Source organism: Heterodontus francisci, chromosome 37, assembly GCF_036365525.1.
Source record: "Heterodontus francisci isolate sHetFra1 chromosome 37, sHetFra1.hap1, whole genome shotgun sequence".
NCBI lineage: Eukaryota > Metazoa > Chordata > Chondrichthyes > Heterodontiformes > Heterodontidae > Heterodontus > Heterodontus francisci.
Genome location: NC_090407.1, coordinates 24,464,729 through 24,492,529, shown reverse-complemented (window position 1 = coordinate 24,492,529; position 27,801 = coordinate 24,464,729). Strand labels below are relative to the sequence as shown.

The 27,801-nt window shown below is 41.3% G+C and overlaps 1 protein-coding gene across 3 annotated transcripts in view; it reads right to left on the bottom strand.

The window, feature by feature from the left end:
• Positions 1-27,801, bottom strand: part of tmco4 (transmembrane and coiled-coil domains 4) — a 92,598-nt gene that overhangs the window by 14,639 nt on the left and 50,158 nt on the right. For all 3 annotated transcript variants that reach the window (XM_068017331.1, XM_068017329.1, XM_068017330.1), the window contains exons 11-13: positions 24,977-25,061; positions 8,798-8,915; positions 7,412-7,529 (exon numbers count right to left, since the gene is read on the bottom strand). In XM_068017331.1, coding sequence (XP_067873432.1) covers positions 7,412-7,529; positions 8,798-8,915; positions 24,977-25,061 — 321 coding nt within the window. The remainder of the gene's footprint in view (positions 1-7,411; positions 7,530-8,797; positions 8,916-24,976; positions 25,062-27,801) is intronic.

The following is a 27,801-nucleotide window of genomic DNA, read 5'->3' as shown; positions in this document are numbered from 1 at the left end:
TGGTTTCACTTCTGTGGCAGAAGTGGGAACCTGATTGGAAAGATTCAAACGTGGAGGTATGAGAAAGACAGATTTAGGAGGTGACAATACGTTCAAGGTCTTTGGAGAGGAAAAGGGAGGTTGCAGATGGGCCCACAGTTTGCAATGACGGGGGGCGGGAGGTCGAGGGTAGGTTTTTGAAAAGGAAGGAGATATGTTTTCACTGGAAGGCAGCAAGCCAGAGCTGAATAGTGGAGATATGAAGTTGGATGAATATTCTGGAATTTTGCTTTATTATATTTGGGAATTTGGGAGTATTTATGCAGACCCGTCTCTCAGGAAAGTAAATAAGTGGTCCATGATAGGATAGTATATGGTGTTTTGAGTGACTGGGTTTGATGGGCAGAATGACTGTTTCTCATGTTGTTTTCCCCTTATGGTGAAGTATGTTATCTAAATGTTAATCGAGTTATTTGGTAATTCAGCATAAATTATGTTATTGGCCTGCTATGTTTTGAGGAATACCATTTGCATGAAGTGTTTTCACGTATGTTATGCTCTAGAATTTGCTAGTCAGCTTTTCAAAAGCCCACATCTAATGGCATGGTCATAAGGTTAGACAGGGTACCCAATTTCAGGTTTCTGGAACTCTGAGTGTTGTCATTGATAAGTTTCTTTAGATAACAAGGACTGTTGATCAATATACAACCCTCATGTCTGGCCTCTTCGGATTAATTTCTTGATAGAAGTTGCAGTAACAGTAATTTGAAGCAAGACTATCAATTCATCCCTCTGCATTTCTGGAAAAAAATTGTTGTATAGTCTGTTCCCTTTTAACTTGTGATTCAATCTCCTCTGAATCACAGGTTTGAATTTACATGCCAGAAGGCTGGACTGGGGTTGCAAATACTGAATGACAAAATTACTTAACACACTAGATTGAAAAGTCTGATAAAATTAGAGAAAAACTTCATATAACCCCAACTGTGTTGGATAATCATTGTCATTGCCACTTTCATAACCTAGCATGAGATTAGAACTGACCCCTGTTTCTTTGCCTCCTGTTCAGATACACTGCCTCTCTTCATCCCACAATAATGAGTCTCTCTTTTAACCTGTCTGTCTCTCTGCTTGATGTTCTCTCTCTGTTCTCCTTTTCTTTGTCTCTCTTTCTATAAGTTCAGGGCACCATGGGTGGATCAGCTGCACAGGAGGGGAGGAAGAGGAGTGGCAGGGCAAGTGATAGGGGATTCTATTGTAAGGGGTACAGATAGGCGTTTCTGTGGCCACAAACATGACTCCAGGATGGTATGTTGCCTCCCTTGTGCTAGGGTCAAGGATGTCACGGAGCGGCTGCAGGACATTCTGAAGGGGGAAGGTGAACAGTCAGAGGTCATGGTACACATTGGTACCAACGACATAGGTAGAAAGAGGGATGAGGTCCTGCAACAAGAACTTAGGGAGCTAGGTAACAGATTAAAAAGCAGGACCTCACAGGTTGTAATCTCTGGATTATTCCTGGTGCCACGTGCTAGTGAGTATAGGAATAAGAGGATAGAGCAGATGAATGCGTGGTTGAAGAGATGGTGCAGGAGGGAAGGCTTTAGTTTCCTGGATCACTGGGTCTGTTTCTGGCAAAGGTGGGACCTGCACAAGTTGGACAGAATGGGACCAACATCCTTGCTGGGAGGTTTGCTGGTGCTATTGGGGTGGGGGGTTAAACTAATTTGGCAGGGGGATGGGATGCATAGTGGATGTGCAGTAAGGGATGATGCACAGTCAAATACAGAAGAGAAACTAAATCAGTCTGGAAGGCAGAGCAAATATAGACCTGTTAAGGCACAAGCGACCAATGCAAGGCTGGATTGCATCTATTTTAACGCAAGGCGTCTTACTAGTAAGGCAGATGAATTGAGGGCATTGATTAACACATGAGAAGATGATATTATTGCTATGACAGAGACATGGTTGAGGGAAGGGCAGGACTGGCAGCTCAATATTCCAGGGTATAGAATCTTCAGGCATGACAGGGGAGGGTGTAAAAGAGGAGGTGGCATTGCACTGTTGATCAAGGAGTCAATTACTGCAGTAAGGAGGGATGATATCTTAGAAGGTTCCTCAAATGAGGCCATATGGGTAGAACTTAAAAACAAAAAGGGGGCAATCACTTGGCTGGGAATGTACTACACGCTTCCAAACAGTCAGGGAGTATAGGGAGCAGATATATAGGCAAAATCTCAGAGAGATGTAAAAATAATAGGGTAATAATAATAGGGGATTTCAACTTCCCCAATATCAACTGGGATAGTCTTACTGCAAAAGGCTTAAAGGGGGTGGAATTCTTAATGCACACAGAAGAGCTTTTTGAGCCAGCATGTAGAAAGTCCTACAAGAGAAGGGGCGGTACTGGACCTAATCCAAGGGAATGAAGCCGAACAAGTGGTAGAAGTGTCAGTGGGGGAGCATTTTGGCGATAGTGACCATAACTCTGTCAGATTAGTTATAGAAAAGGACAAAGATGGACCGGAAATAAAAGTACTGAATTGGGGGAGGGCCGATTTCAAGATGATAAAACAGGATCTGGCCAAAGTGGACTGGGAGCAGTTACTTGTAGGAAAGTCTACATCAGACCGCTGGGAGTCATTCAAAAAGGAAACAGTGAGAGTTCAGGGACAACATGTTCCCATAAAGGTGAAGGATAGGACCAACAAGTCCAGGCAACCCTGGATGTCAAGGGATATAGAGGATGCAAGAAGGAAAAAAAAGGAGGCTTATGGCAGATTCAGAGAGCTGAAAACAGCAGAGGCCATACAGCAGTATAGAAAGTGTAGGGGGGTACTTAAAAATGTAATTAGGAGAGCAAAGAGGGGACATGAAAAAACACTGGCGGGCAAGATAAAGGAAAATCCCAAGGTGTTTTCTAAGTATATTAAGGGCAAGAGGATAACCAGGGATAGAGTAGGGCCCATTTGGGACTAAAGTGGCAATCTGTGTGTGGAGTCGGAGGACATATGTGAGGTTTTAACTTATTACTTTTCATCTGTATTCACTATGGAGAAGGACGATGTAGGTGTAGAGATCAGGGAGGGGGATTGTGATATACTTGAACAAATTAGCATTGAAAGGGAGAAAGCATTAGCTGTTTCAACTGGCTTAAAAATGGATAAATTTCCAGGCCCAGATGAGATATATCCCAGGCTGAAATGTGAGGCAAGGGAGGAGATAGCAGGGCTCTGACACAAATTCTCAAATTCTTTCTGGCCACAGGAGAGGTACCAGAGGACTGGAGGACAGTGAATGTGGTAAGGGGAGCAGGGATAAACCAGGTAATTACAGGCCAGTGAGTCTAACATCAGTGGTAGGGAAACTATTGGAGAACATTCTGAGGGATAGGATTAATCTCCACTTGGAGAGGCAGAGATTAATCAGGGATAGTCAGCATGGCTTTGTCAGGGGGAGATCGTGTCTAACAAACTTGATTGAATTTTTCGAGGAGGTGACTAGATGAGGATAAAGCAGTTGATGTAGTCTACATGGACTTCAGTAAGGCTTTTGAAAAGGTCCCACATGGGAGATTGGTTAAGAAGGTCATCCAGGGCAATTTGGCAAATTGGACCCAAAATTGGCATAGTGACAGAAGGCAGAGGGTGATGGTTGAGGGTTGTTTTTGTGAGTGGAAGCCTGTGACCAGTGGTGTACTGCAGGGATCGGTGCTGGAACCCTTGCTGTTTGTAGTGTACATTAATGATTTAGACGTGAGTATAGGGGGTATGATCACTATGTTCGCAGATGACACGGAAATTGGTGGTGTCGTAAATAGTGAGGAGGAAAGCCTTAGATTACAGGATGATATAGATGGGCTGGTAAGATGGGTGGAGTAGTGGCAAATGGAATTTAATCCTGAGAAGTGTGAGGTGATGCATTTTGGGAGGACTAACAAGGCAAGGGAATATACAATGGATGGTAGGACCCTAGGAAGTACAGAGGGTCAGAGGGACCTTGGTGTACTTGTCCATAGATCACTGAAGGCAGAAGCACAGGTAGATAAGGTGGTTAGGAAGGCACATGGGATACTTGCCTTTATTAGCCGAGGCATAGAATATAAGAGCAGGGAGGTTATGATGGAGCAGTATAAAACACTAGTTAGGCCACAGCTGGAGTACTGTGTACAGTTCTGGTCACCGCACTATAGGAAGGATGTGATTGCACTGGAGAGGGTGCAGAGGAGATTCACCAGGATGCTGTCTGAGCTGGAGCATTTCAGCTATGAACAGAGACTGGGTAGGCTAGGGTTGTTTTCTTTAGAGCAGAGAAGGCTGAGGGGGGACCTGATTGAGGTATACAAAATTATGAGGGGCATTGATAGGATAGATAGGAAGAAATGTTTTCCCATAGCGGAGGGATCAATAACCAGGGGGCATAGATTCAAGCTAAGGGGGCGGAGTTTTTGAGGGGATTTGAGGAAAAATGTTTTCACCCAGAGGGTGGTTGGAATCTGGAACACACTGCCTGAAGGGGTGGTAGAGGCAGGAACCATCACAACATTGAAGAAGTATTTAGGTGAGCACTTGAAACGCCACAGCATACAAGGCTACGGGCCAAGTGCTGGAAAATGGAATTCGAATAGATAGGTGCTTGATGGCTGGCACAGACACAATGGGCCAAAGGGCCTGTTTCTGTGCTGTACAACTCTATGACTCGATATGAACTGCTGCTGTTTTTCAATCTTCGTCAGAACTCCCAATGTAGCTATAACAGTTACCTGATGATTTAGGACATTTAATTTTTACTCGCATATCAGACTAAAGTTAAAGATTACACTGCTTAATTAAAACTTAGACTGCATTTAATTTTTCCCAAAACAATTGAGGTCTGAAATGGCATAAACCACTTGTGGTGGCTGCAATTATTTTCATCTTTAGTAGTCACAGTGTCAAATTCTCATCAGCACAATGACCGTGTAATGTGGTGGTGCTGGACATTAAATGCACTCGAACATACTTACTGTCACAACACAGATTCTAAAGAAAGAACCAGCATTTACATAGTGCCTTTCAAAACCTCAGGACATCCCAAAGCACTTAATAGCCAATGATGTACTTTTTGAAGTGTAGTCACTGTTGCAAAGTAAAGAAATATGGCACTCATTTTGCACACAGCAAGTTCTCACAAGCCGCAATGAGATAAATGATCAGATAATATCTGGTTGAGGGATTGTGGGATAAACGTTGGTTAGGATATGGGGGATAACTCCTCTACTCTTCTTCAAATTGTGCTCTGCAATCTATTACATCGCCTGAAAGAACAGACAGGGCCTCTGTTTAAGTATTAGAAACTTTACATGTGCATTTTCCAAACCGACAATTAAACTGGAGCATTGTAAAGTACAGTGTATAAAGATACTGGGGAGGGTGGGTACTGTGGTGGTTACAATTGGCATTGGGAACAAAACAGTTTACAGAAAAACAAAATATTTTCCTCTGACATAAAAACAAGAAATGCTGGAAATACTCAGCAGGTCTGGCAGCATCTGTGGAGAGAGAAGCAGAGTTAACGTTTCAGGTCAGTGACCCTTCATCAGAACTGGCAAATATTGGAAATGTAAAAGGTCGTAAACAGGGGTGGGGCAAGAGATAACAAAAGAGGTGTTGATAGGACAAGGTCACAGGGAATAACTGACCAGAAGGTCATGGAGCAAAGGCAAACAGTTTGTTCATGGTGTGGTGAAAGACAAAGCATTAGTACAGAGAGGGTGTTAATTGACAGAAAAATGAACAGCTCAGGTCAGTTATTCTCTGTGACCTTGTCCTATCAACACCTTCTCTTTTATTATCTCTTGCCCCACCTCTGCTTTACTTGCTTTAAAACCTATTACATTTCTAATATTTGCCCGTTCTGATGAAGGGTCACCGACCTGAAATGTTAACTCTGCTTCTCTCTCCACAGATGCTGCCAGACCTGCTGAGTATTTCCAGCATTTCTTGTTTTTATTTCAGATTTCCAGCATCTGCAGTATTTTGCTTATATTTTCCTGTGAGTACTGGCACTGTGATCAACAGGCACCTATATTATGATTGCAAATGATTCTGTGATTGGAATTGATGTTTGTTCATTTCTATGTCTTTAGATACTAAATCTGTTTGTAAAGCCAGTGCAGTAATGAAAATGAAAATAATTGTGAGGAATGTGGAACATGAATATACTACTCAACTAATGCCATAGATGAGGTTACGTACAATACTTGGTTAATTATCAAAAGTAATATTTTCTGAATCTGACTATCCTTCCCATAAATATTATTTAGGACTACAGTTACTCTACTGTGAAGAAAAGTTTTAACTGGTATGTGTCAAATATAATAAATGCATTTATAAGTAGCATGTGTCTGGGGTTGAGACATAACACACCCAGAGAGTTTCTTCTCCATGATGGGTTGGGGATAAAACTTTCTTCAGTTTATTGACTGCACAAAGGATCTAAAAAAAACTGGAAGCTTATCTGATAACATCTAAGGTTAGAATTTGTTGATAATACTTATTTTAAATACACTTTGTTAAGATGAAATCAAATGTTGAAAATTTATCTCTCTGGTTCTGGACATTAGAAGGATTTGTAGAGTTTCTAATTGTTCCTTTATGAGAATTAAACTAAGAGCTTACTGACCTCATAATATCACATGCACTGTGAGGAAATCTTCAACTTTACATCACTGGAAGGAAAAATAATGGGGAGTGGGGGGAGGGAGTGGGACTACCCAGCTTTGACAAAGAGATCCAATAGGATTAAAGCCTCTTCTGTTTGCTTACTGCAGGGGTTCAAAATTTGGGTAATTACAACCAATGTTGTTAACACCTACAATTCTAAAAAAGGATCCTTGATGTATCATCCTAGCAGTAGTATCAAGCTTGGATACTGTGTCAGGATTCCCTTTGAGAATTGAGAATGTTGGCAATGCAGTTCAAACCAATTCCTTGAGTGTTTGGGTACACAGCATGTGACTCCACACAAACTGGAGCTGTGGAAATGGAAACACTCACATTGGTACAACAGCAGAGGCTGCTCTTCTAAGGCTGGGTTGAAGAGACATAGTTGGGGAAAACCATCAAACTCATGTTATACCTTAACTGGGGACAGCTATAGAAGCTGACACTTGGCACCTGGAGTGGAAAAGGGGACTTGAACACTCATCTCACATGAAAAAAGAACAAGAACCAAACATGTTTGAAGCTGAATACGATTCCATTCCCAGATTTACACACAATACAGTAGGACGTCTTAAAATTTTAAAAATTCATTTAAGATAGGTCTAAAATGGCTACAGCATATCAGAAATAAACAGTCATCCAATAATGGAAGACTGACACTGTCCTCTATTACAAAGTTTATTCATGCATGTCAAACATTACTTAAGACAGTGGAGATAAATACTCACAATGGATGAAAGATCCACATTAATCATATTTTTGTCATCCATGGCAATTGGTTGTAGACCTGCTACATTCAGCTGTACTGAGGAACTACGATAGACAAAATTCAGAAGCCAGTCTCCCCTGTTGGCGTACAAAGAATTCTCTTTAGGGAAAAGATTTGGTTTCAAAAGACTATTTGTCCAGAGCGAGATCAGCATAGCCTCAAAAAGAAATTCTGCCCTATTATGTTATTCTCTATATAAAAAAAACTGTGTTTGCTTTGAGCTCAGTCTCATGCCTGCAACTGTTCTTCCCCTTTAAATAAACTTCATTTTCATCAAATAAACTATCCCACATTGGGATTATATTTACAAATATAATGACAATTGATTCAAACTTTATATTGTCCAGGGTGTTTCGGAAAGGAGCCAGTTTCCCCCTTGAAATAAATTTACCAGCAAAGCTAGCCCATTGTACAAACCTGGCTGGTATTGTGATAGATATTTCAAAATCTTCCTGTTGATAAAACATTTTAACTTCAGTTTGACCTGTAGAACCACAGAAGTTTGTAGCACATATAAGGAAGCCAATTGATCCATTGTGGCTGTGCTGGCTTATTAACAATCACTAACTAAGTCCACTTTCTCCCCATAGCCCAGTATTTGCCTATGCTTCAAACGTTATCTACTTTTCCCTTAAAAATACAATGGCCTATATCTCAACTTCCCTGTCTGGCAAAGCATTCCTTGCTCCAACAACAATCTGCATGAAGAACCTTTCTCATAGCCTCTCTCATTACTCTCTTGGTGACCATTTAACTTGATGACCTCTCATCAATGACTTCCAAACCAGAGGAATCTTTCTATAATTACACTATTAGAAATTTTTCAAAGTTTAAAAACTGTATTAGGTTTCCTTTTCTAGAAAAAAATTAATTTGCATTCACACAATGCCATCTTTCGTAACTTCAGGACGTTCCAAAGCGCATCATAGCTATTAGTATCAGTGGAAACAATCCCAGCATCTTACATCTTTCCTCATAACTAGAATTTCTCATTGCCAAATCATTCTTGCAAATTTATCCTTTAAGCTGCCTTGCTTTAATGTACTTGCCATTATAGGAATCCCAAAACTGCACCTAGTCATGGCCGAACCATTTTCTTGTAAAATGTATCGTACTAATCTTTCAATTCGACTGAGCAGTGGAATGCAGCATGCCTTGCATAATTAATGATCTTATTAAGCAGAAATTGTCCTTTTTTAAACTACTATTCAGGTTAGTCCTTCCTCTCCCAATCCATCACTTCTTATTTATGTACTTTTGTATTAAATTGGCAAAGTCAGGAATTCTGGCCCTTATGAGAAGTCACTAATCTTACTGCCTCAAAGCGCAGGTCATGTTTGTGTACCTGCAGTAGCCGTTAATTATTCGCCCCGCAACCACTTTAGTGAGGGGTTTCCAATGTTTGGCCCCACCTTCCACTGGTGCTCCTAGCAACACAACATCTTCAATAATTCCAACAGAATCTGTAAAACAAAAGGAAAAGAGGACATGATGAAACCTGTGTGCATGAGAAGAAAATTATTCACACCCTGCAGATTCATTAATGTGAATGCCAACTTAGCACAAACTTATCAAGCACAGATAGAGTCAGGGTTAATTTGATTATTTCAACAGCTTTCGGTGGAACAGCTGAGTTTCACATTGAACTCAGAGCTAGCTTTCATTTATTACATGCAGGATGTAAATTGGATGCACTGCAAGACATCTGCTTATTTCTCGAGTAAATGTATGTTTCTGTTGCCAAGTGGTGTTGAATGCATAATATTAAATTACATGTTACATTACGTGTTACATTAGCAAAAGCAGCAGTCATTTATGCACAGTAAGATCCAACAAACAGCAATGAAACAAACGTCCAGTCCAAATCTTTATGTTGATGTTGGTTGAGGGGGAAATGTTGGTCAGGACACCGGTAGTACTCCCTGCTCTTCCAGTAGTGCCATCAGATCTTTATTGTATACCTCACCACCAGAGCAGACAGGTGACACGTCGGTTTATCATCTTATCCGAAATACAGCACCTCCAACAATGTGGTACTTCCTCAACAGTGCACTAGAGCCTAGGTTATGTGCTCACATCCTGGAATGGGATTTCAACTGGCAACCTCTCGACTCAATAAGCAAGAGTGTTGTCAACTGAGCCAAGTTGACACGCAAACTACATCAGCATGCTGTGTTATAGAATGTACCTGACAATATTCACTCCTATTTACTATAGTGGAATTGCACGGTTTTTAAATTCCTACTTGCAGCTGCCCAGGGATCCCTACTAGAATGTTTGTGCATGTAAACAACAGGTGATGCAGGATCGCCTCAGCTGTGATGATTCTAGACTCTCACACAGAACAGCTAAGTGGGAGATGTACCATAGGGTAGGCGAATCTTGAGGAACCCATGCCCAGCACACAGCAGGACCCAAAGGAGGAACCTGCTGATCTGTGCTGCTTAGGAGAAGAGTGCCTGTGCAGCTCAAGACCTTTCCTTCCTCTTTTATTTCTATCTGTGATTGATACTAACATCCAACTTGTGATCTGATTTAAAAAAAACAATGAAACTCTTGGTCTGTATCCTCGCATCACATTAAGAAGGGGACTTTCGCTCTACAAGACAATTGCTAAATAATGCTGATATTTACACATGTTGAGTTGTACAAATGAGTTCACAGTAAATATTTAACATGGCAATTGCTAAAAGGACAATAAAAGTATTCTCACCAGTCTAGTCGTCCCTCATGGCAACAAATCAGACACACTTTGCAGACTGTTGTGTGCTTAATTACCATATTGTGTAGTACTATTTTACAATGCTTGCCACTCAGAGCCTGAGCCTTTACCCTAAATCAACCCAGAGAGGCTGTGTCCACTTTATATAGTTCAGCATAGGATGATCAGTAAATCCAAGACAGTTAATTTGAAGACTAATTACCCACCATCCCAATTTTTTCTCCTCCTCCTCTGAAACCAATAGTTTCATTCTCTGAATGGCCTAATAATTCAAAGGTATAAAGGCATAGCAGCTCCCTGCAATTCCTGACCTACTGGGTATGGGTTCCATGGGTACTACCTACCCTATGGCATTTCTCTTAATTACCGGTCTGCCTCTATGAATCTAGATCCATTAACAGCTGAGCTCGATCTTGACGTCACTTGATATTGACACAAATTCACACTCCAGCAGGGGCCACTGGACATCTGGGAATGGTTAATTTTTTTCCCCTCGCCTCTTGTGCGGTGAACTGTAGCTTCCAAATTACTTGCTCAGCTAAGATCAGCTAAAACAATATTAACCAGGAATTGAAGCAGGGACCCGCGGGTATGTAGAATCACAGAACGTTTACGGCACAGAAAGAGGCCAACTTGGCCCATCATGTCTGTGTTGGCCGAAAAATGATCCATCCATTCTAATTCCATCTTCCAGCATTTGGTCCTTAGCCTTGCAGATTACGGCACTTGAGGTGCACATCCAGACAGGTGTGTAAGAGCACCAGGCAGCCGGTGTCTTCAACTACCAGGATATTCGGAGAACTCAGACATTGTTGTTTGAAGCTCCAAATGATCTGTTCACGCATGCATCTCTTGTGTCACATATTTCCTGTGGCCAAGATAATGGCCAACTTCAGTCAGCTACTAGGGACGCATGGCAGCCTAACAGCTCGAGTGCTTCACCAATTATCACTACCTGTTTCAAAACTTAGTTTGGTTTTACTTTTACAGTTCTTTTGATTCTTTCTATACTCTTTTATTTAGCTTTCTTTTGGAATATTCTCATGGACACAAAGAGTTCAGTCACGATCATTTGAGGAGCTACAGGAGTCACCGTGACTGAAAAAGCAAAGGAGGTTTAGTAACATCAGTAGAGATGCACAAGGCATTTTCTCGTTTAGTGCTGACACAGAGTATCCACAGTTCCTGCCATAACTCTGCCCGGTACTGATAATTTGAACACATTAATTTATCATCTGTGGCTTCAGGCAAATTTAATGCCTCAGCTGAGGAATGTCAGTCTGCATGGGAAGAGAAAACACCCAACTTAGCAATGAAGCTGAGACTGGAATCAGTTTTAACAATAATCAGGGTTTCCCACCTGCTGAAGCTCTATGCCATGGAGAATGTGACTTCACCAGTTTAAAGAAGGTGATTAAAATAAAAGACAGTTTTTCCAATTGTGTTCTCAAGCTCTGCTTTATCTTCACCAATCACACTGCCTCCAGTTCAGTGTCAGTGCACATGTATATGAGTGTGTGTGCACATGAGAGGGAAAGAAGCTGAAGTGGATTGCTCTAGTTCAGCTGACATTTAGCTAGTTACTTTTATCTCACTAAGGTGGACAAGTCATTGTAATTAGTGGGAAAATCCTCGGGGTTAATGAAATAGCAGAGCTGTCTGTTGTCTGCATACACGTGGAAGTCGACCTCATGCTTCCAGATGATGCTGGCGTGAATAACATATAACTGATGGACATGCAGAGGCCATAGAATGCCTATGATGTGACAAGCAGGAGTACACAGCCTGTTATACTTACAGCACAGCTGTAGACAGAGATCATACAGCAAACTTCGCTCAGAGTGTGTAGCATATCTGTAGGTAGAGATTATTCAACAGACTCCACTCAGCATTTTGCATTCAACCTCATCCACAGTAGTTTCATTTAAACAGCAGTCTCCAGGAACGGAATGCTTCCTCTATTAATGTCGGCAAACTATGAATTTGACGCTGAATTCACAATCATATTTGCAAAAACCAGGCAGACAACTTATTGTACACGATGCCAAGTTGTAAAGCACTGCCTCTGCAGCTAGTCCCATGAAAGCTGTGACCTGGCTGTGGATTCAAGCCTGTTTGGCTCTATTATAAACATGAGGGAGTGAGTTAACACCCCAGAGACTGATGCTCAACATAATCAAACTACATACCAATGCAAATTCAGCCCTGCCCCACCTTCTAAGTCATTAAGCTTTTTAAAATGCCTTTGGAGTCCATTTCACATAATAACCAACTGTCAGTTGAAGCGAACTGAACAGAACTCAGACTTGCGTCCTGCAGATGAGAGAAAATACTGCTTCAAAAGCAATGATCTAAAGCACTCTGCCAATAAGTGGCACTAAGAGAGGAGAACACGGAGAATACTGGAAGATTGAGGATGCTAAGAGAATGGGGCCACCAGGAGGACAGCACTGTAACACGAGGAATGAGAGATGAAGGTGCTCATACAAGGAGACAAAGAGATAAGGAAGCAATGGGAGACAGGGAGAAGGAGGACACTAGGAGAGGAGCAGCCCAAGAATGTTTTTCATTTTATTTTGGATGGATTAATGGAAACAATGACTACACCAGATGGTGAGATGGTTTTGCACTTTAATCAGAGGTTTCTAAATACTGTACTGCTCATGCATGGGTGGTTGCACTGATGTGGCAACAGGAGATATTACAGAGATAAATAACTTTCCCCATATCCTGGACCAATGTCGAATTCAATTTGTTACTGCACAGCATCAATGATATGATTCAACTTTGCGGTTCGTCTTTTATAAATCAGCTAGCTATCTGCAACTTGAGTTGATGCCATTTTCCACAGCCTACATTTCTGTGCATCACGTAATGCTGAGCAAAGGATGGCGACTGCACATGGACGAGTTCCTGTGCGTTGGGACGTACTACACATTTATTTTTAGCTAAAAGCTGGAAATTATGAATACCTCTTAAGATAAACAAGAAAACGCTATACAAGAGCTTCATAACACCCTATCCTGTTTAAAAAGTGAGAATACTACACCTGCAACTACAATAAGAACTGGCATTTATAGAGCATATTTAATGCAGGTAAACATCCCATGGCGCTTCACAGAGCATAATCGGACAAAATTTAACAAGCCACAGAAGCTCATTCGGATGGGCGACCAAATGCGTGGTTAAAGGGTTAGGTTATAAAGAAGGTACTAAAGGTTTAGGGAGCAAATTCCAGATGCATTAGTTGCTACAACAGCATGTATTCTACTCTTAATTGCCCATTAGGATGACACTGGGTTGCCTAAAATCAAAATAAAATTAATCCTGTAAAAGTGCCTTTATAATTGGCATAAACAATAAGCACCCAAATTATTCAAAACAAAGGAAACGTATCAAATTAAATAGGAATATTGTCACCAGTCTCCACCATAAGCTCCAGGCCCTCTGGTCTCCACTAGTCATGGAAAGCTTCACGCATACTGGTGGACACCACATGTTCCTTCTCCAAGGACACCTGGGCATGGACGTAGCCGTGGAAGAGAGGCAGGCAGCTGGTGTGCGCAACACCATGGGCCATGTCTAATCCGGACCTGTTGATAGCCACCTTGGCCAGACCCAGGAGCAGACCTAAGAGGAGATCCTCCAACTTGCCCACCCCACTCCATACCTATCATGGATTCTAGTGCAGGATGAGCCACCGTATAATTTTTGACATCTGAGCGAGGAATTTTAGACTTTCACTAACGCCTCTCCTTTATACTATAGTTAGTATTGGGAACATGATTCACAGAATGATTTATTCACCAATGTGAACCACACCTGAGACAATGATTTGATCTTTGCTACTTATACAGATTGAGTTCCAATCTAATAGTCAGTGGTTGCTTGCAACCCACTGCCTTTCACCTGTAGCTATTAGCAGTCCTGCTGTCCCACGTGTTTTTGGAACTCTATTCACAGTTGTGAGATGTCATCTGAGCTGGGATTCAGTACTGTTAATCTGCCTTTTTTTAAAATGCCTTGTGATGTGGGTGGTGCTGGTAAGGCCACATTTATTGTTCATCCCTCTTTGTCCTGAGAAGGTGGTGATGGGCAATCTCCTTGAATCACTGCAGTCCTTGTGCTGACGATATTTTCACAATGGTGTTAAGTAGGGAATTTCATGATTTTAATCCAGTTATGATGAAGGAATTGCGGTAAAAATCCAAGTTAGACTAATGTGCAACTTGGGGGCCATGATGCTTCCATGATCTTACTGCTTTTGGCTTCCTTGAAGCTTGGAGAGTTGCTGCAGTGCACTTTGTAGAAAGTACAAGACAATGCACTGCTGGTATAGGGATAGATACTGAGTTCAGAGGCAGTAGCACAGCTTAGGAGGACTGCATTGTTTTCAATATTATTGTATTAGATAGTCCATAGACTCTATCTACCAGATGTAAAAGCAATTTTCCAGAGCAAGCTTGAAGACAGACTCCGCAGTGATCTGACTCTGGGCAATGATAGTAACCCAGCAGAGCAGTAGGAACAATTGAAATCCATCATAGAGTCATTTATAGCATAAAAGGAGGCCATTCGGCCCATCAAGCCCATGCCGGCTATCTGCAGAGCAATCCAGTCAGTCCCACTCCCCTGCTCAATTTTCGTAGCCTTGCAAGTTTTCTTCCTTCAACTGCCCATCCAATTTCCTTTTGAAGTCATTGATTGTTCTGCTTCCACCACCCTCGTGGGCAGCAAGTTCTAGGTCATTACCACTCACTGCGTAAAAATGCTCTTTCTCGCATTTCCCCTGTATCTCTTATCAAAAACGTTCAGTCTGTGTCCTCTAGTTCTTGTACAATCAGCTAATGGGAACAGTTTTTCCTGGTCTAACTTATCTAAGCCTGTCATAATCTTGTACACCTCTATCAAATCTCCTGTGCTCCAAGGAGAACCCCAACTTTTCCAACCTAACCATGTGACTAAAATCCTCCATCCCTGGAACCATTATGGCAAATCTCCTTTGCACCTTCCCAAGGTGTGGTGACCAGAACTGGTCGCAATACTCGAGTTGCGGTCTAACCAGAGCCATTACAAAGGTTCAGCATAACGTCCCTGCTTTTGTACTCCATGCCTTTATTTATGAAGCCCAAGATTCCATATGCTTTACTAACCACTCTCTTAATATATCCTGCAACCTTCAAGATTGCTACACATGAACCCTCAGGCCTCTTTGGTTCTGCATACTCTTTAGAACTATGCCATTATGTCTATATTGCCTCACCCTACTCCTTCTGCAAAAATGCATTACCTCACACTTCTCTGTATTAAATTCCATCTGCCACTTGTTTGCCCTTTCTGCTGGCCTATCTATCGATGTCCTGTTGCAGGCAGTCCACATCATCCTCACAGTTTGCTACTCCTCCAAATTTGGTATCATCGGCAAATTTTGAAATTCTATTCTGTATTCCAAGATCCAAGTCATTTATAGATAGCCCTTAGGGAACACCACTGGCTACCATCCTCCAAGGGAGATAGAGATTATGATGAAAAAAAAGAGGATGTGTGATGCACGCTGAATTCTTCAAATGAGAACCAGGCCAAATACAATACGTTGAGAGGGGAGATGAAGAGGAAAATAAGACTGACAAAGAGAGAATATGAGAACAGAATGGCAGTCAACATAAAGGGGAACCCAAAAATCTTCTACCGGCATGTAAATAGTAAGCAGGTAGTAAGAGGTGGAGTGGGACCTATTAGGGACAAAGAGGGCGGTGCTAAAAAGCTTATAACAGGATTATCCCACTGTTCTGACTAAAAGAGGGTTGCCTGGTGTTATGAGTCTTCATATGTAGACTTCATATGTATATTCAGTAAACAGAGCTGAGTTCTGTACAGCTTGTGTTTGTGTTTGAGGGATGGTCCCTGATTTGAAGCTGGGGTTTCCAAGTTAAACCCAGGTTAGATAAACAAACAGTCTCGTGACTGAGGAAAAAACAAACATGTTCTTTTTAACCAGATTCATATGACTGGCAGTTTTTATTTTCAGTTTGTCTAGAAGCTCTACAAGGTTAAGACAGCAAAGAAAAAGCTGTGCGAGTGTTAAGAAAACACCAGAGTGTGTGTTAAGCTAGGGAAAAGGCTGTGTGGTTTTCACAAGACGACAGTGGCAGAGCTGGATATTGATTGGTTTTAAAAGAGTCTCCCAGGGTTGCGGAACTGGGAAAAACTGGGAACTGTTGATTTTAAAGGGACAAACTCTTTGAATTGGAACTGTTTCCTGGGAGCTGGCTTCTGGAAAATAAGAGCTGCTACCGTTGTCTTCAGTAATTGAAAGTCACCAGCAGAGCCACGCCATCAGGATGGTAGTGGGCAAGGCCGCAATGGTTCGAGTGGCGACAAGACCGAACCGTTAAAGAGAAAACTGCATCGCTTGCTTTCGACAGGAAATTATTACTTCCATTTCTGCATCCTGCAGGACCAGACTTGAAAGCTACCTGGGAAGATCCTGGTTTTTGTTGTGCTGAGAGACTGATTGACGAACTGTAAGGACTTTCCTTGATGCATCTGTTGATTAACGTGTAACCTTTAAGATATTTAACTGTTCATATTTAATTTATACAGATTTTGGTTTGAATTTTAAAATAAAATTTATAGAAGTGAAATCTCATCTGTTTGGTTTTTGAATTTCTAACTTGGGGTTGGACAGTGGATTTGATTCTTTCATTTGTTGGCGGTCCTTGGGGATCATAACATTGGTAACAAGGAATCCACAACTACACATAGAAAACAATTATCTGAAGTGGCAACTTTGGGAGCACCAATATTTGGGCCAGTGATAGAGCAATTTCTTCACTGATATATCAAAGCAGGTTCTCACTGATGGAGAAACTGCAGTTCAAATATGGTTTAAAGTTACTGATGTGTGTTCACTTCAAATTTTGTTAGAAGGCCAAGACATAAAAAGTTTAAAAATTAAATTTAAAATCTTAACATCTGACTTTTTATATTTTGAAATAATGTGTGGAGTTCCACTTTACCTAGAGACAGAGCATTACAATCCCACAATATAAATGATTGTGGCTGGTTCTCACTGCTCTAAAGCAGGTACTCGGATCAAACTGCTGTATAGAGTACAGAGAGGCCAAGTGAAAGAATGAAATACCAGTGCAGGATGCCAAAGAACAATTTTACACCATTTTCTTGCTCACTAAGTCCAACTCATTTGTCTTAGCTAGACATAAGAACCAAGAACCTTACTTCCGCACAAGTGTCCTGCTTCTGTCTGTGGGATTAGAATCCTGGAAGTGGGGATCAACATCCCAGAACATCATAACTTCAGAGAAATCCAACAACTGCTGCTTTCTATGAAGTTGAACAATATACAAAAGAAATCCCTTGTAATATTAAGAAGCCCTATGGAATATGTCAAACTATAAATGGTTAACAGAGTGCTCATACATTTTAATGCTGGACTTATTTGCTGTTTTTATTACCTAATTTTCTTCCTTCCCCACCTTTCTTCTCCTGATTGTGCTGACTCTGGCTGGGATATAGGTTCCAGAGGGGTCAGTTGTCATCTCGTAACTCAGCCAAATGGCCACCTTCATTTGCAAGACTGGACAGAGAGTGGTAGCAAGCCATTCAGCCAAGAGGGGAGATCATCACAACCAAGTCCGCTCCCATCCTCATTCTTCATCCACACACGGATACTTTCCAGGACAGGTCACTGGATGCCAGGTGTTACATTTCACATTAGCAGCTCTCAGCTGTGGAGCGGAAATGCTAGCCAGAGTTCCTGCTCCTAATTACTGTTCAATGACTCAATGGAAATGGACATGTGTGGATATTGGAAGAGCCTCTGAGTAATGTAAGCTGCTGATACTCGCTGCCCAGACTCTCATTAAAAATAGCAACTTGGGTGGTGGGTGGTCAGCAGCTGAGGAACCCATAACCCAGCAACAGTCAGAATCTGTGGGAAAGGAGAGGTAAAAAGGAAAACATTGGAGAAACAAAACTGACCTTTAATTTCCTTACCACAAACAAAAATTAGTTGCTAAGCTAATAGATATTAAAACACAGAGCACTCCCAGCTGGACTATATGTGCATATGTTTACTGTTCTATAACCATCTAAACTCCTTGAACATCCAACAGCCCAAAAATAGCCCCCTTGATGTTTTAAATTGTAGGTTTCATCATTAATGATAAACTGCACCTTTATGCTTCAAAGCAAAAATGTAAGGATTTTGATTTATCTGGTGGAGTGGTCAAGTGTTATTATAATCAGAACCTTTACTACAATGGGGCTGATGCAGGAAGCTTTATTGGCATTCATCCTGCACATTTAAATACTAATTGGAATTCATTCACTACCAAGCAGTCTTAAAGCATAATTCGAGATACTCTTTTTATAGTAACTTTGTACAAGTCATGTTTGTTACAGTCATGATTCTATACTCAAGACAGGTAGACAATTAAAACGTAACATTAGGATCACAAGCATTTACAAACAGAACACAGGAAGAAAAAAAGCTTCCAGTTCTTCAATAGATCTTTTCAGCTTATATATACCCTCTCTGGTCCAGACACATTCAGTATGACTCTGGCAATAGAAGTTTATTCAGGAACAGTCAAAATTTAGATTTTGTCACAATAGCTGTTATCTGTGCGGTCACAAGACCTTCTACACAGACCTGAATGCGAACTACTGGAATAAACAGATACATCCCACCACAGAAATACATAGAAGTTACAACACAGAAACAGGTCATTCGGCCCAATGAGTCCATTTAGGGTGGGGGGGGGGGGTAATAAAAACAGAAAATAATGGAAATAATCAGCATCTCTGCAGAGAGAGAGATAACATTTCAGGTCTGTGACCTTTCATCAGAACTGGGAAAAGTTAGAAATGTAATAGACTTTGAGCAAGTGAAAGGAGGGAGGGTGGGAAAAAGAACAGAGGGGAAGTGGAGAAGAGGATATGAAGAGGATTAACAAAACTGATTACTGTAATGGAGAGTTCTAATTATTTAAAAGTGAGAAGTTAGGAATAGGAATAGGAAGGGAAATCAGATGAACTTATTTACACAAAAGTTAATGGGTTTGTGCAGTGGGTTACAGGAAAGGATATTGACATAGACAGTACAAATGATGTTAAGAGACAATTAAATATTTTTGCAGAAGAAATTGAGGGATCTGGGAAGAAGGTGGCTAAGTGTGGCTCATCCGTTGATAAGTGATACAAAAGTGGACTTATTCAACCTTTTCCTGTTCTTCAAAATTACTATATTCTTAGATAAGTCTGCACTAATTTCATGATTGCCCTAGCAACTAACTTAATTATTTAAACATTACTGCCTCAAGTAAATAATATTTAATTAAATATCAGAAACAGTAATCAATGTAAGGTGGAATTACAGACTGTTATCACAGCAACAAAATTCATCCATTCCATTATTTGTAATTTTTATTTCAATAGTTTGCTTTTAATAGTTAATTCTGTTAAACAAACTTGGACTTCACTGGAAATGGAATTCCATTTCACAATCTAATCCCAAGGCAGTTCTGTACAACATCTACTTTCAATTTGGTATTCCACAATCGCAAGGAGCACCTCCAATATCAGTGTGCATTCGATGCATACTATGGTGCTCCTGGGGCCATTGGGTGCATATTAAAGGAGCCTTGCGGTCATTAAGATCATACTATAGAATTTCAGGGCCATTAGTTTCATACATGGAGCCTCAATGGCCATTAGATTTCCTATTTATTGAGCTTCAGGGGCCAATTGGTGCATATTATGGAGCCTTGGAGGCCTTGAGATTCATCCGGGGTTCCTGGGGGGCCATTAGGTGCGTAATATGGAGCCTCGGGGTTCCATTATAAGAACCAATGAAGCCATTAAACAGATCCACATTTCTCATGTCATAAATGTCTTCTTCCTTATAGGGTTGAATGCCCTTCTTCTCAGCAGCTCCATTTGCAGCCCTCAGTGACACATCAAAATTGTAAACCTTGCATCAAACCATGATGGTGCGCAATACCCTGGCCGAGCTGTACTGCAGGACCCCACAGATTTGGCAAGACATTGGATTTGTTGTTTCAGGATGCCAATGGTCTCCCGATGATGGCTTTTTAGAAGCATGAAACTCACTGTATTTGTGTTCAGGTGTACTTGGATGTCACACTGGTGTTGTAAGCCAGGCCTGTAATGGGTAGGTCTTGGTTGCCAAGGAGTCAACCTTGTACTTGTTGTCTCGAGTCAGAGGAATGGAGAAGAGTCATAAGATCAAGGCAGAATAGCTTCCAGGAAAGTGGACAGCATCCTAAAGGATCTGTTGCAGACGATCACAGACTGGCTGCACTTGAATGGAATGGCTCGTGATTCATGAAGACTATACCACAACAGGAAGCAGCACGCAGGGCCTCATGTCTGTAATCTATGGTATTCTAGACTTTGGGGAATCCTGCAATCTGTGCAAATCTTTGAGCTCTATCTTGCTGTTTCCAGATGTCCATGGGAAAACTGACGATGGTGTTCCCTTTCAGAAGTAAGGCTTCAGTCACCTCTTTGATACTTGCAGGAACTGCAGATTGGCTGTTATCACTGATGCCCCCCATGGCTGTCTGGAAGAATCTAGAGACAAAAAGTTCAGGGTTGCATGGCTCTTTAGTATAACAGTCAGTACCATTATTTGCGCAGGAGGCTATTGCAACTCTTTTTGGAGCAAGTAACATAAGTCCATTGTTACTTTCCTAGAGAAGTGTAGCATCATCATGCATAGCTCTTAAATTAACTATAGAAATGTTCTCCTTGGCCTATAGCACTCAGTTGAGAATACAAGACGAGATTCTCCCCCCCCCCCACCACCAGTAGCAATCCCATTTCTTTTCTCCACCTCCTCCTCTAAGTAAGCCAAATATAGTGGCATTCCAAAGCTCAGTAATATTCCTCCTGCAAATCTCCTTCACACACAAGAGTGTCTTTAATGGCAAACATTTGAGTACCTGGTATCAGCTGCTGGGCTGTATAAATGTTTACGGTTTAGAAGAAGCACCTGATTTCAGCTTCTGTCTGTTGGCAAGGACAGGAATTAATGTGATTGTGCAGGTGGAAGGAAGGATATGACACTGTGTGAATATCCCAATAACTTTGGCAACATCATCATATATTTATGATGCTCCTGTCTGTTTCAGGTAGATGCTGGGTAATTGAGCGGGATGGAATATGACTTTCATCCTATTTCATTGTCCATTGTGCCCATATGCACTTGAAATCGGGCAGGTATGAACACAGGACCCAGTCGAATGACTCCTGAGGTGTAGCGGCTCTCAATGTTTTCGCTGAAGTATTTGGAACAGCAAGATAATGATACATCGGAACGTAGCAGATATCTCCTCTTCCCACACCACCATGGAAATACTGTTGTAGAGACCCATAGCACCGGTTGGTGACGTAAATAAAAATTACTTCATCAATCTATTTGCTTTCAGATATTTACAATGTGAAACATGAACCACAATGCTTTTTAGTTGTCAAGTGATTGCCTATCTGACACAATAGTAAGTGAGCTTCGCTGCAATCAGACTCCATTATTGCAACAGTTGAGACAAATGTAAATAGGAATAAAGAAAGCCATTCGGGCCAGTATGCAATGCTTGAAAATGTTAAACTACTTACTGATTAATTAGCATCCTAATTAGCAGCTCCATAGACACTGCAACATCATTATTTTGAAACCATCTTTATTAATTTTTTCCAAACACATTGCTTGTACTTTCTTACTGTATCTGCAGAGCAGTATCTGTCCCCAGGGTGTTATCTGAAGAACTGCTCCTAACCATCAGAAAGCATCACTTTCAAGGTCAGAGTGTTATTAGCTTCAAGACAAACAAGCAAGTATGATACCATCTGTCACAGTATGTTCAGAAAATCAAATTTACTGTCATTTCAGGTAACACCTAGGTGATTAAATTGTTCGACAATAATCTCAGCAAAAGAGTTGGTTTCAGCACTAAGAGGCATTCACGCTGAGTTTCTGAAAATTATCACCTGGAGGAACGTCACCCCCTCATGTGTTGGATTTAATCTAGTCTGTGAGGAGCCTGAATTAGTACTGTCTGTCTCGACCTTTACTAGTAATTGGCTAATGGGATACTCACGGTTTAGTTTTGCTGCTATGCAGTAAACTCAGGTTCTTCAAGATAGGCTAATTAATTTTTCCCAAGCATAGGTGAAAATTCTAATAAGTGCTGAAATGAAGGGGAAAATTGAAGAAAATGCACAGGTCAATCAGCATCGGAAAGGGAAAAGCCAGGATAACGCTCAAGGCTCTGAAGAGTCTAATTTGAAATGTTTTTGCTGCTTGTATGCCCGCTGTGTATTTTGAACATTTTGTGTTTTTATTCCAGATTGCTATCATTCAGGTATTTTCTTTTGAGCCTGTTGCTGGTTATCTGGTCATTCATTCAGACGAATTTCAGAGTGGATGAATGCTGGGATTTTTCCCTAACACTCAGAATTGCTCATTTGTATGTGGTGTCATCACGAGTTCAAAATGCTAGCTGGTGAGTCAGCCACCGGCTTTTTAATTACAAAGCCCCAACAATCCATTACTGGAATATTCTTACGACCCACCCGCCATTCCACCACACAAAAAAAGGCTGGGAGAGGGGATTTAAACCAGAGTGGGGAATCTGAGCACTGAAACAAACAGAGGGAAGAATTTGAAAATGTGGCCTTATAGCTGGCACAGAAGGAGGAGTGACAGAGCCTGAGGAATAAAAGCCAAGTGTTCATTTATTGATTTACACTTCAATATTTAACTACATGTAGATTCAGGGATCACTTAAAAGAGTAAGAATTAAGAGGCAAAGGTTAAAAACCCAATTCTCAGCTGTAATTAGGTAAATAATTAGATATAAACTGAAGTCACCAATGAATAATAGCAGGCTAGATATATAAGATAAGCAATGGAAGTAACTACTAGAAATCAAATTAAATCCATCTGTTAATTATAATTTAGCATTAAAAATTTATCTGTTAGCACAAGAAATAGAGAAATAAATGACTGTTGCACTGTAATTAATATATAAAGTAGAAAATAGTGGTACAGGCACTGTATCAGGACTGCTTAATGTCGAAGTTTGTGGGCACTGAGACTGTTCCAGATGACCACACCCATGAGAAATGTCTATGTCTTGAGTCACTCTGGCTTGGAGTTGTTGAACTGCAGCACGAGCTAGAGACATTCCAACACGTAAGGGAGGGTTCGGGTTATCTGGATAGTTCACTCCAGAACACAGTAATGCCACATGGAGAGATAAGGTACAGAGGCTGCATGACTGACTGACAGTCAGAAGGGTAAGGGGAACCTTATTCAGGCAGAAAAGAATGAACTGCAGAAACTGGTCCTGTCCAACAGGTATGGTGCACCCACCATCTCTGGGATAAAGAGGAATCCTGCAAGGAGGGTGGCCAGAATGTTAGAAAAAGCACCTGAGGGTGGTGGGGGGAGGGGTAGGAAACGAGGAGCAAAACAGGAAGCTTGTAGTCTTTGGGGGAGTTGCCGCAGTTGCAATTGAGAGACCAGGATAAAGTGTTGCCTACCCAATACTAAGACAAAGATTATTTTGAGGCAGCTGGAAAGGAACTCAGAAGGGGAGGGGAAAGAATCAATTGTTGTGGTCCATGTTGGAAAAAAACAACATAGGAAAGACTAGGAGGAGATCCTCCTAAAGAATAATCAGAAGCTTGGAGCTAAATTAAAAGGCAGGATCTTGAGGGTGGGAATCTCTGGATTACTATCTGAGCCACAGGCTAACTGGCACAGGGAGAAACAAATCAGTAAAGTAAATGCATGGCTGAGAGACTGGTATGGTACACTGGCACCAGTACTGGAAGAGGAAGGAGTTGTACTTCAGGGATTGGCTGCACCTGAACTGGCATGGGACCAAAGTCCTAGTGAACTGGATAAATAGGACTGTAGAAAAACTTTAAACTAGGAAATGGGTGGTCAGGGTAGGATGGGGGAACTGGTTGGTTGGATATAATAGTCACTTAAAGATAAGAAAAAGGAGGGATGAAAAAAATGGTCAGAGCTCAAAAGGAAATAGAAAGGTAACCGATACTCAGGGAACAGACAAGGTTATAAGTTATTTTAAATGGAATCAAAAGCTCATGCTGTTGTGAGTTGCCAGTGCTACTGATCTGCATTAATTATGAAGTAGGTGAAGTGAAACCAGAAGGAGGAACATGAAGGAAGCCGGTTAATGACATTAAAGATGGAACTGAATTAATCTTTACCAATTACATTCCTGAGTGAAAAGTGTTAAATTCATACAATAGAAAAACAATGTTTTTAATTCACATCACAAAGGTAGTTATTATTTTTTGTACTAAAGGTTGGCTGTCAGAACAATTTATTTACCTGTGCAAAAACAAATTATTTCATGAAATGTCAATGAGCATTGAACAATAACTATTGAAATACACAACAGGTTGGTGAGGATCTGAAAAAATAACAAAGGTTAATGTTTCAGGTGAGACTCTTGATCAGAACTGCCAAGATCAGGCTGTGGAAGCACCTTTGCAGGACTAACCAGGATAAATCAGATTCCTTATTTCCCATCTGATTTGTCCTTGTTTTCCTATAGAAGGAGCACCTCCAGCCTGACAAGTAAATCTGATTAAAGGTACCACCAGAAACAGGAAATCCTTCTTCCTCTTCCAGCTGCCAATTTAACTACTGGGCACTTCCAGCTTTTTCTGTTTCTTTTTATTTCAACAATGAATGTTATTTAGGAAGAAATCGTTGTGTACCTTTCTCTTGAGCCAGCTCCCGAAGGCAAAAGTAAATCACCCGTGCTCCAAGGCTAAAGCCAACCAAAGTGACAGGTCTCTTGCCCTGTGGAAAACATTAATAAAGGGGGAAATTGAGAACGTTTGCTTATTATTTCTCCTTTGAAGGTGTGCTGTCAGCCTCTAAGAAATACAACTGGCATCAATTTGCCATATTGTAGCCATCAAGTAACTATAAGTGAGCACTACAACAAAGCAGGATACATACAGCAGTCTGCTCACCTGGGGTACACTCAAAATGAAACACTCACATTTTCTATTAATTTGACTCAACTGCCACATGAAAGGAGAACAATGGTCACTGGCAGTGAATCTGAGAAAGTACATTTGCTCACTAATCATTTTGTGCGAAACTATACTCTACAGAAGCACTTCCTCATTCAATATATTACAGAGCTCAGACTGTGGTAACAGAAAAGGCTGACAGGTCTTTGATTAGAATACATAGAGGAAGAAGAATTTTGTGGGGGGTGGGGGGGGGGAATGGGGTGCCGGGGGAGGGTCGTGCGCCAATCTGGGTTAGATTGTTCTGAATATCAAAGGTCTGGAACAGTTCAACTCTTTTTTGTTGCCAAATAGCTAAATTAGGTAAAATGTTACTTAGAAAATAGCTAGATATTGGAAACACTCGGAAACGTGACAAAGTTGATCCAGCTAAATCGTTCTTGCGATGAAGGGATGAAATTGCAGGAGACACTAATTAAATTAGGAAGTTTGGAGCAAAGAAAGTCATTGGAAACTGTTTGCTCTCAAAGGGTAACAGAGTTGTGGAATATGTAGCCAGGTAAGGGCAGCAAAATGCATGGATTTAACAAATGATCAGTTGCATTCCTAGAGAAAAAGAATTAAGGAATATGGTGAGTAGGCTGAGATTAAGGAATGTGGTACAATGGTGGTGAGGTGGAATTAAGGGTTACAATAAGAAGGTGGGTAGGTGAGGTTGAGTGGTATGGTAAAGTGGGCAGGTGGAATTTTTAAAAATTCAGTCTTGGGTTGTGGGCGTCACTGGCACGGCTGGCATTTATTGCCCATCTACAATTCCCCTGAGAAGCTGGCAGTGGGCCGCCTTCTTCAACCACTGCTGTCTGTCTGAGGAAAGAGCTCCCACAATTTTCTCAGGTAGGGGGTGCTGGATGTTTGACCTATGTCGATGAAGCAACGGCGATATGTGTCCAAGTCAGGATGCAGCGTGATGAGGGGGACCTGGAGAATATGATGCTCCCACACATCTGCTGCCCCATGTCCTTCTAAGCAGTACAGGTCACGAGTTTGGAAGGTACTTCTCAGAAAGGCTTAGCGAGTTGCTGCAGTACATCATTTAGACAGTACACGATGTAGCCATGGTGGCAGATGGGGTGGATGTTGAGGCATATCATGAGAAGGTGGGTAGCTGGAATTGAGGAATATGGTAACAAGGTGGGTAGGTGAGATCAAAAGATACGGTGAGAAGGTAGAGCTGAGTGATATAGTGAGAGGTAGGTGGAGCTGAGTGATATAGTGAGAGGCCAAAGGGGTTGAGGGGAATACTGAGAAGGTGGGTAGTGGGGTTGAGCTCAGATAAATGGGGTGGCCTGTTGAGCTAACTAGTCTTTCTCTGTAATTTAAAATTATACTGTTCCTGTTCACAGCTACTGAAGCTTTGGAAATGGGGGCAAACACAGGGAAATGTCTACAGTACATAATGCAAAGAAATTAGCAATATACATTACTACAAATGCAAAGTCAAAGTTTGCTAGAAAATAAAATCTAATCCCCTATATTAACAACTCATGTATTCTCAGCTGGAATAGTGAAGCTGCCATTAATGTGTCATGCCAGACAGGAAAATGTCTAGCGGCCCACGCAGTTTCTTTCTTACAAATCCAACTCTATTTCTGAAAAGACAAAAGGCAGATTTGTGTTTTGGGAGTAGATCCATATTATGTTTACAGTTGCTGACAGATCTAAGTATTTCCAGTATTATTCATTTGTATTTCACTTTGGCAGTATTTACAATTTTTAAAAATTTTTCTTTGTTTTTACTTACCATTTCTAGCCAGTCCTAAGCACTTAGTTCCCTTATTTTATCCATATCTCCAGTACACTCCATTGCAGTACATTTAAGGACATAGGATTGAGTTCTTCAATGAAAAATGTAGAGGGCTGATGAAGGTAGTGCAGTTTATGTTATGTATGTAGACTGTCAGAGGATGTTTGATAAAGTGCCACATAATAGACTTGCCAGCAAAATTGAAGCTCATGGGATTAATGGAGTGGCGGCACATGCATACGAAATTGGATCAGATGCTGAAAGCAGAGACTAGTAGTGAACAGTGCTCATGAGACTGGAGGGAAGTATACAATGGTATTCCCCAGTAGTCATTATTAGGCCCAATGCTCTTTTTTATATATATATATGTGGTGACCTAATTTCAAAGTTTGCAGATGAGACTAAGCTTGGCAATGTAGTAAACAGTGAGAGGATACTAGCAGACTTCAGGAGGACATACACAGACCAGTGCAATAGGCAGGCAAGCAGACTGCTTGATTGGCGCCCCATCCACCACCTTAAACATTTACTCCCGCCAACACCGGCACACAGTATGTACCATCTACAAGATGCACTGCAGCAACTCACCAATTATCCTTTGACAGCACCTTCCAAACCCGCCACCTCTACCACCTAGAAGGACAAGGGCAGCAGATGCATGGGAACACCACAACCTGCAAGATCCCCTCCAAGCCATACACTATCCTGACTTGGAACTATATCGCCGCTCCTTCACTGTCGCTGGGTCAAAAAGCTG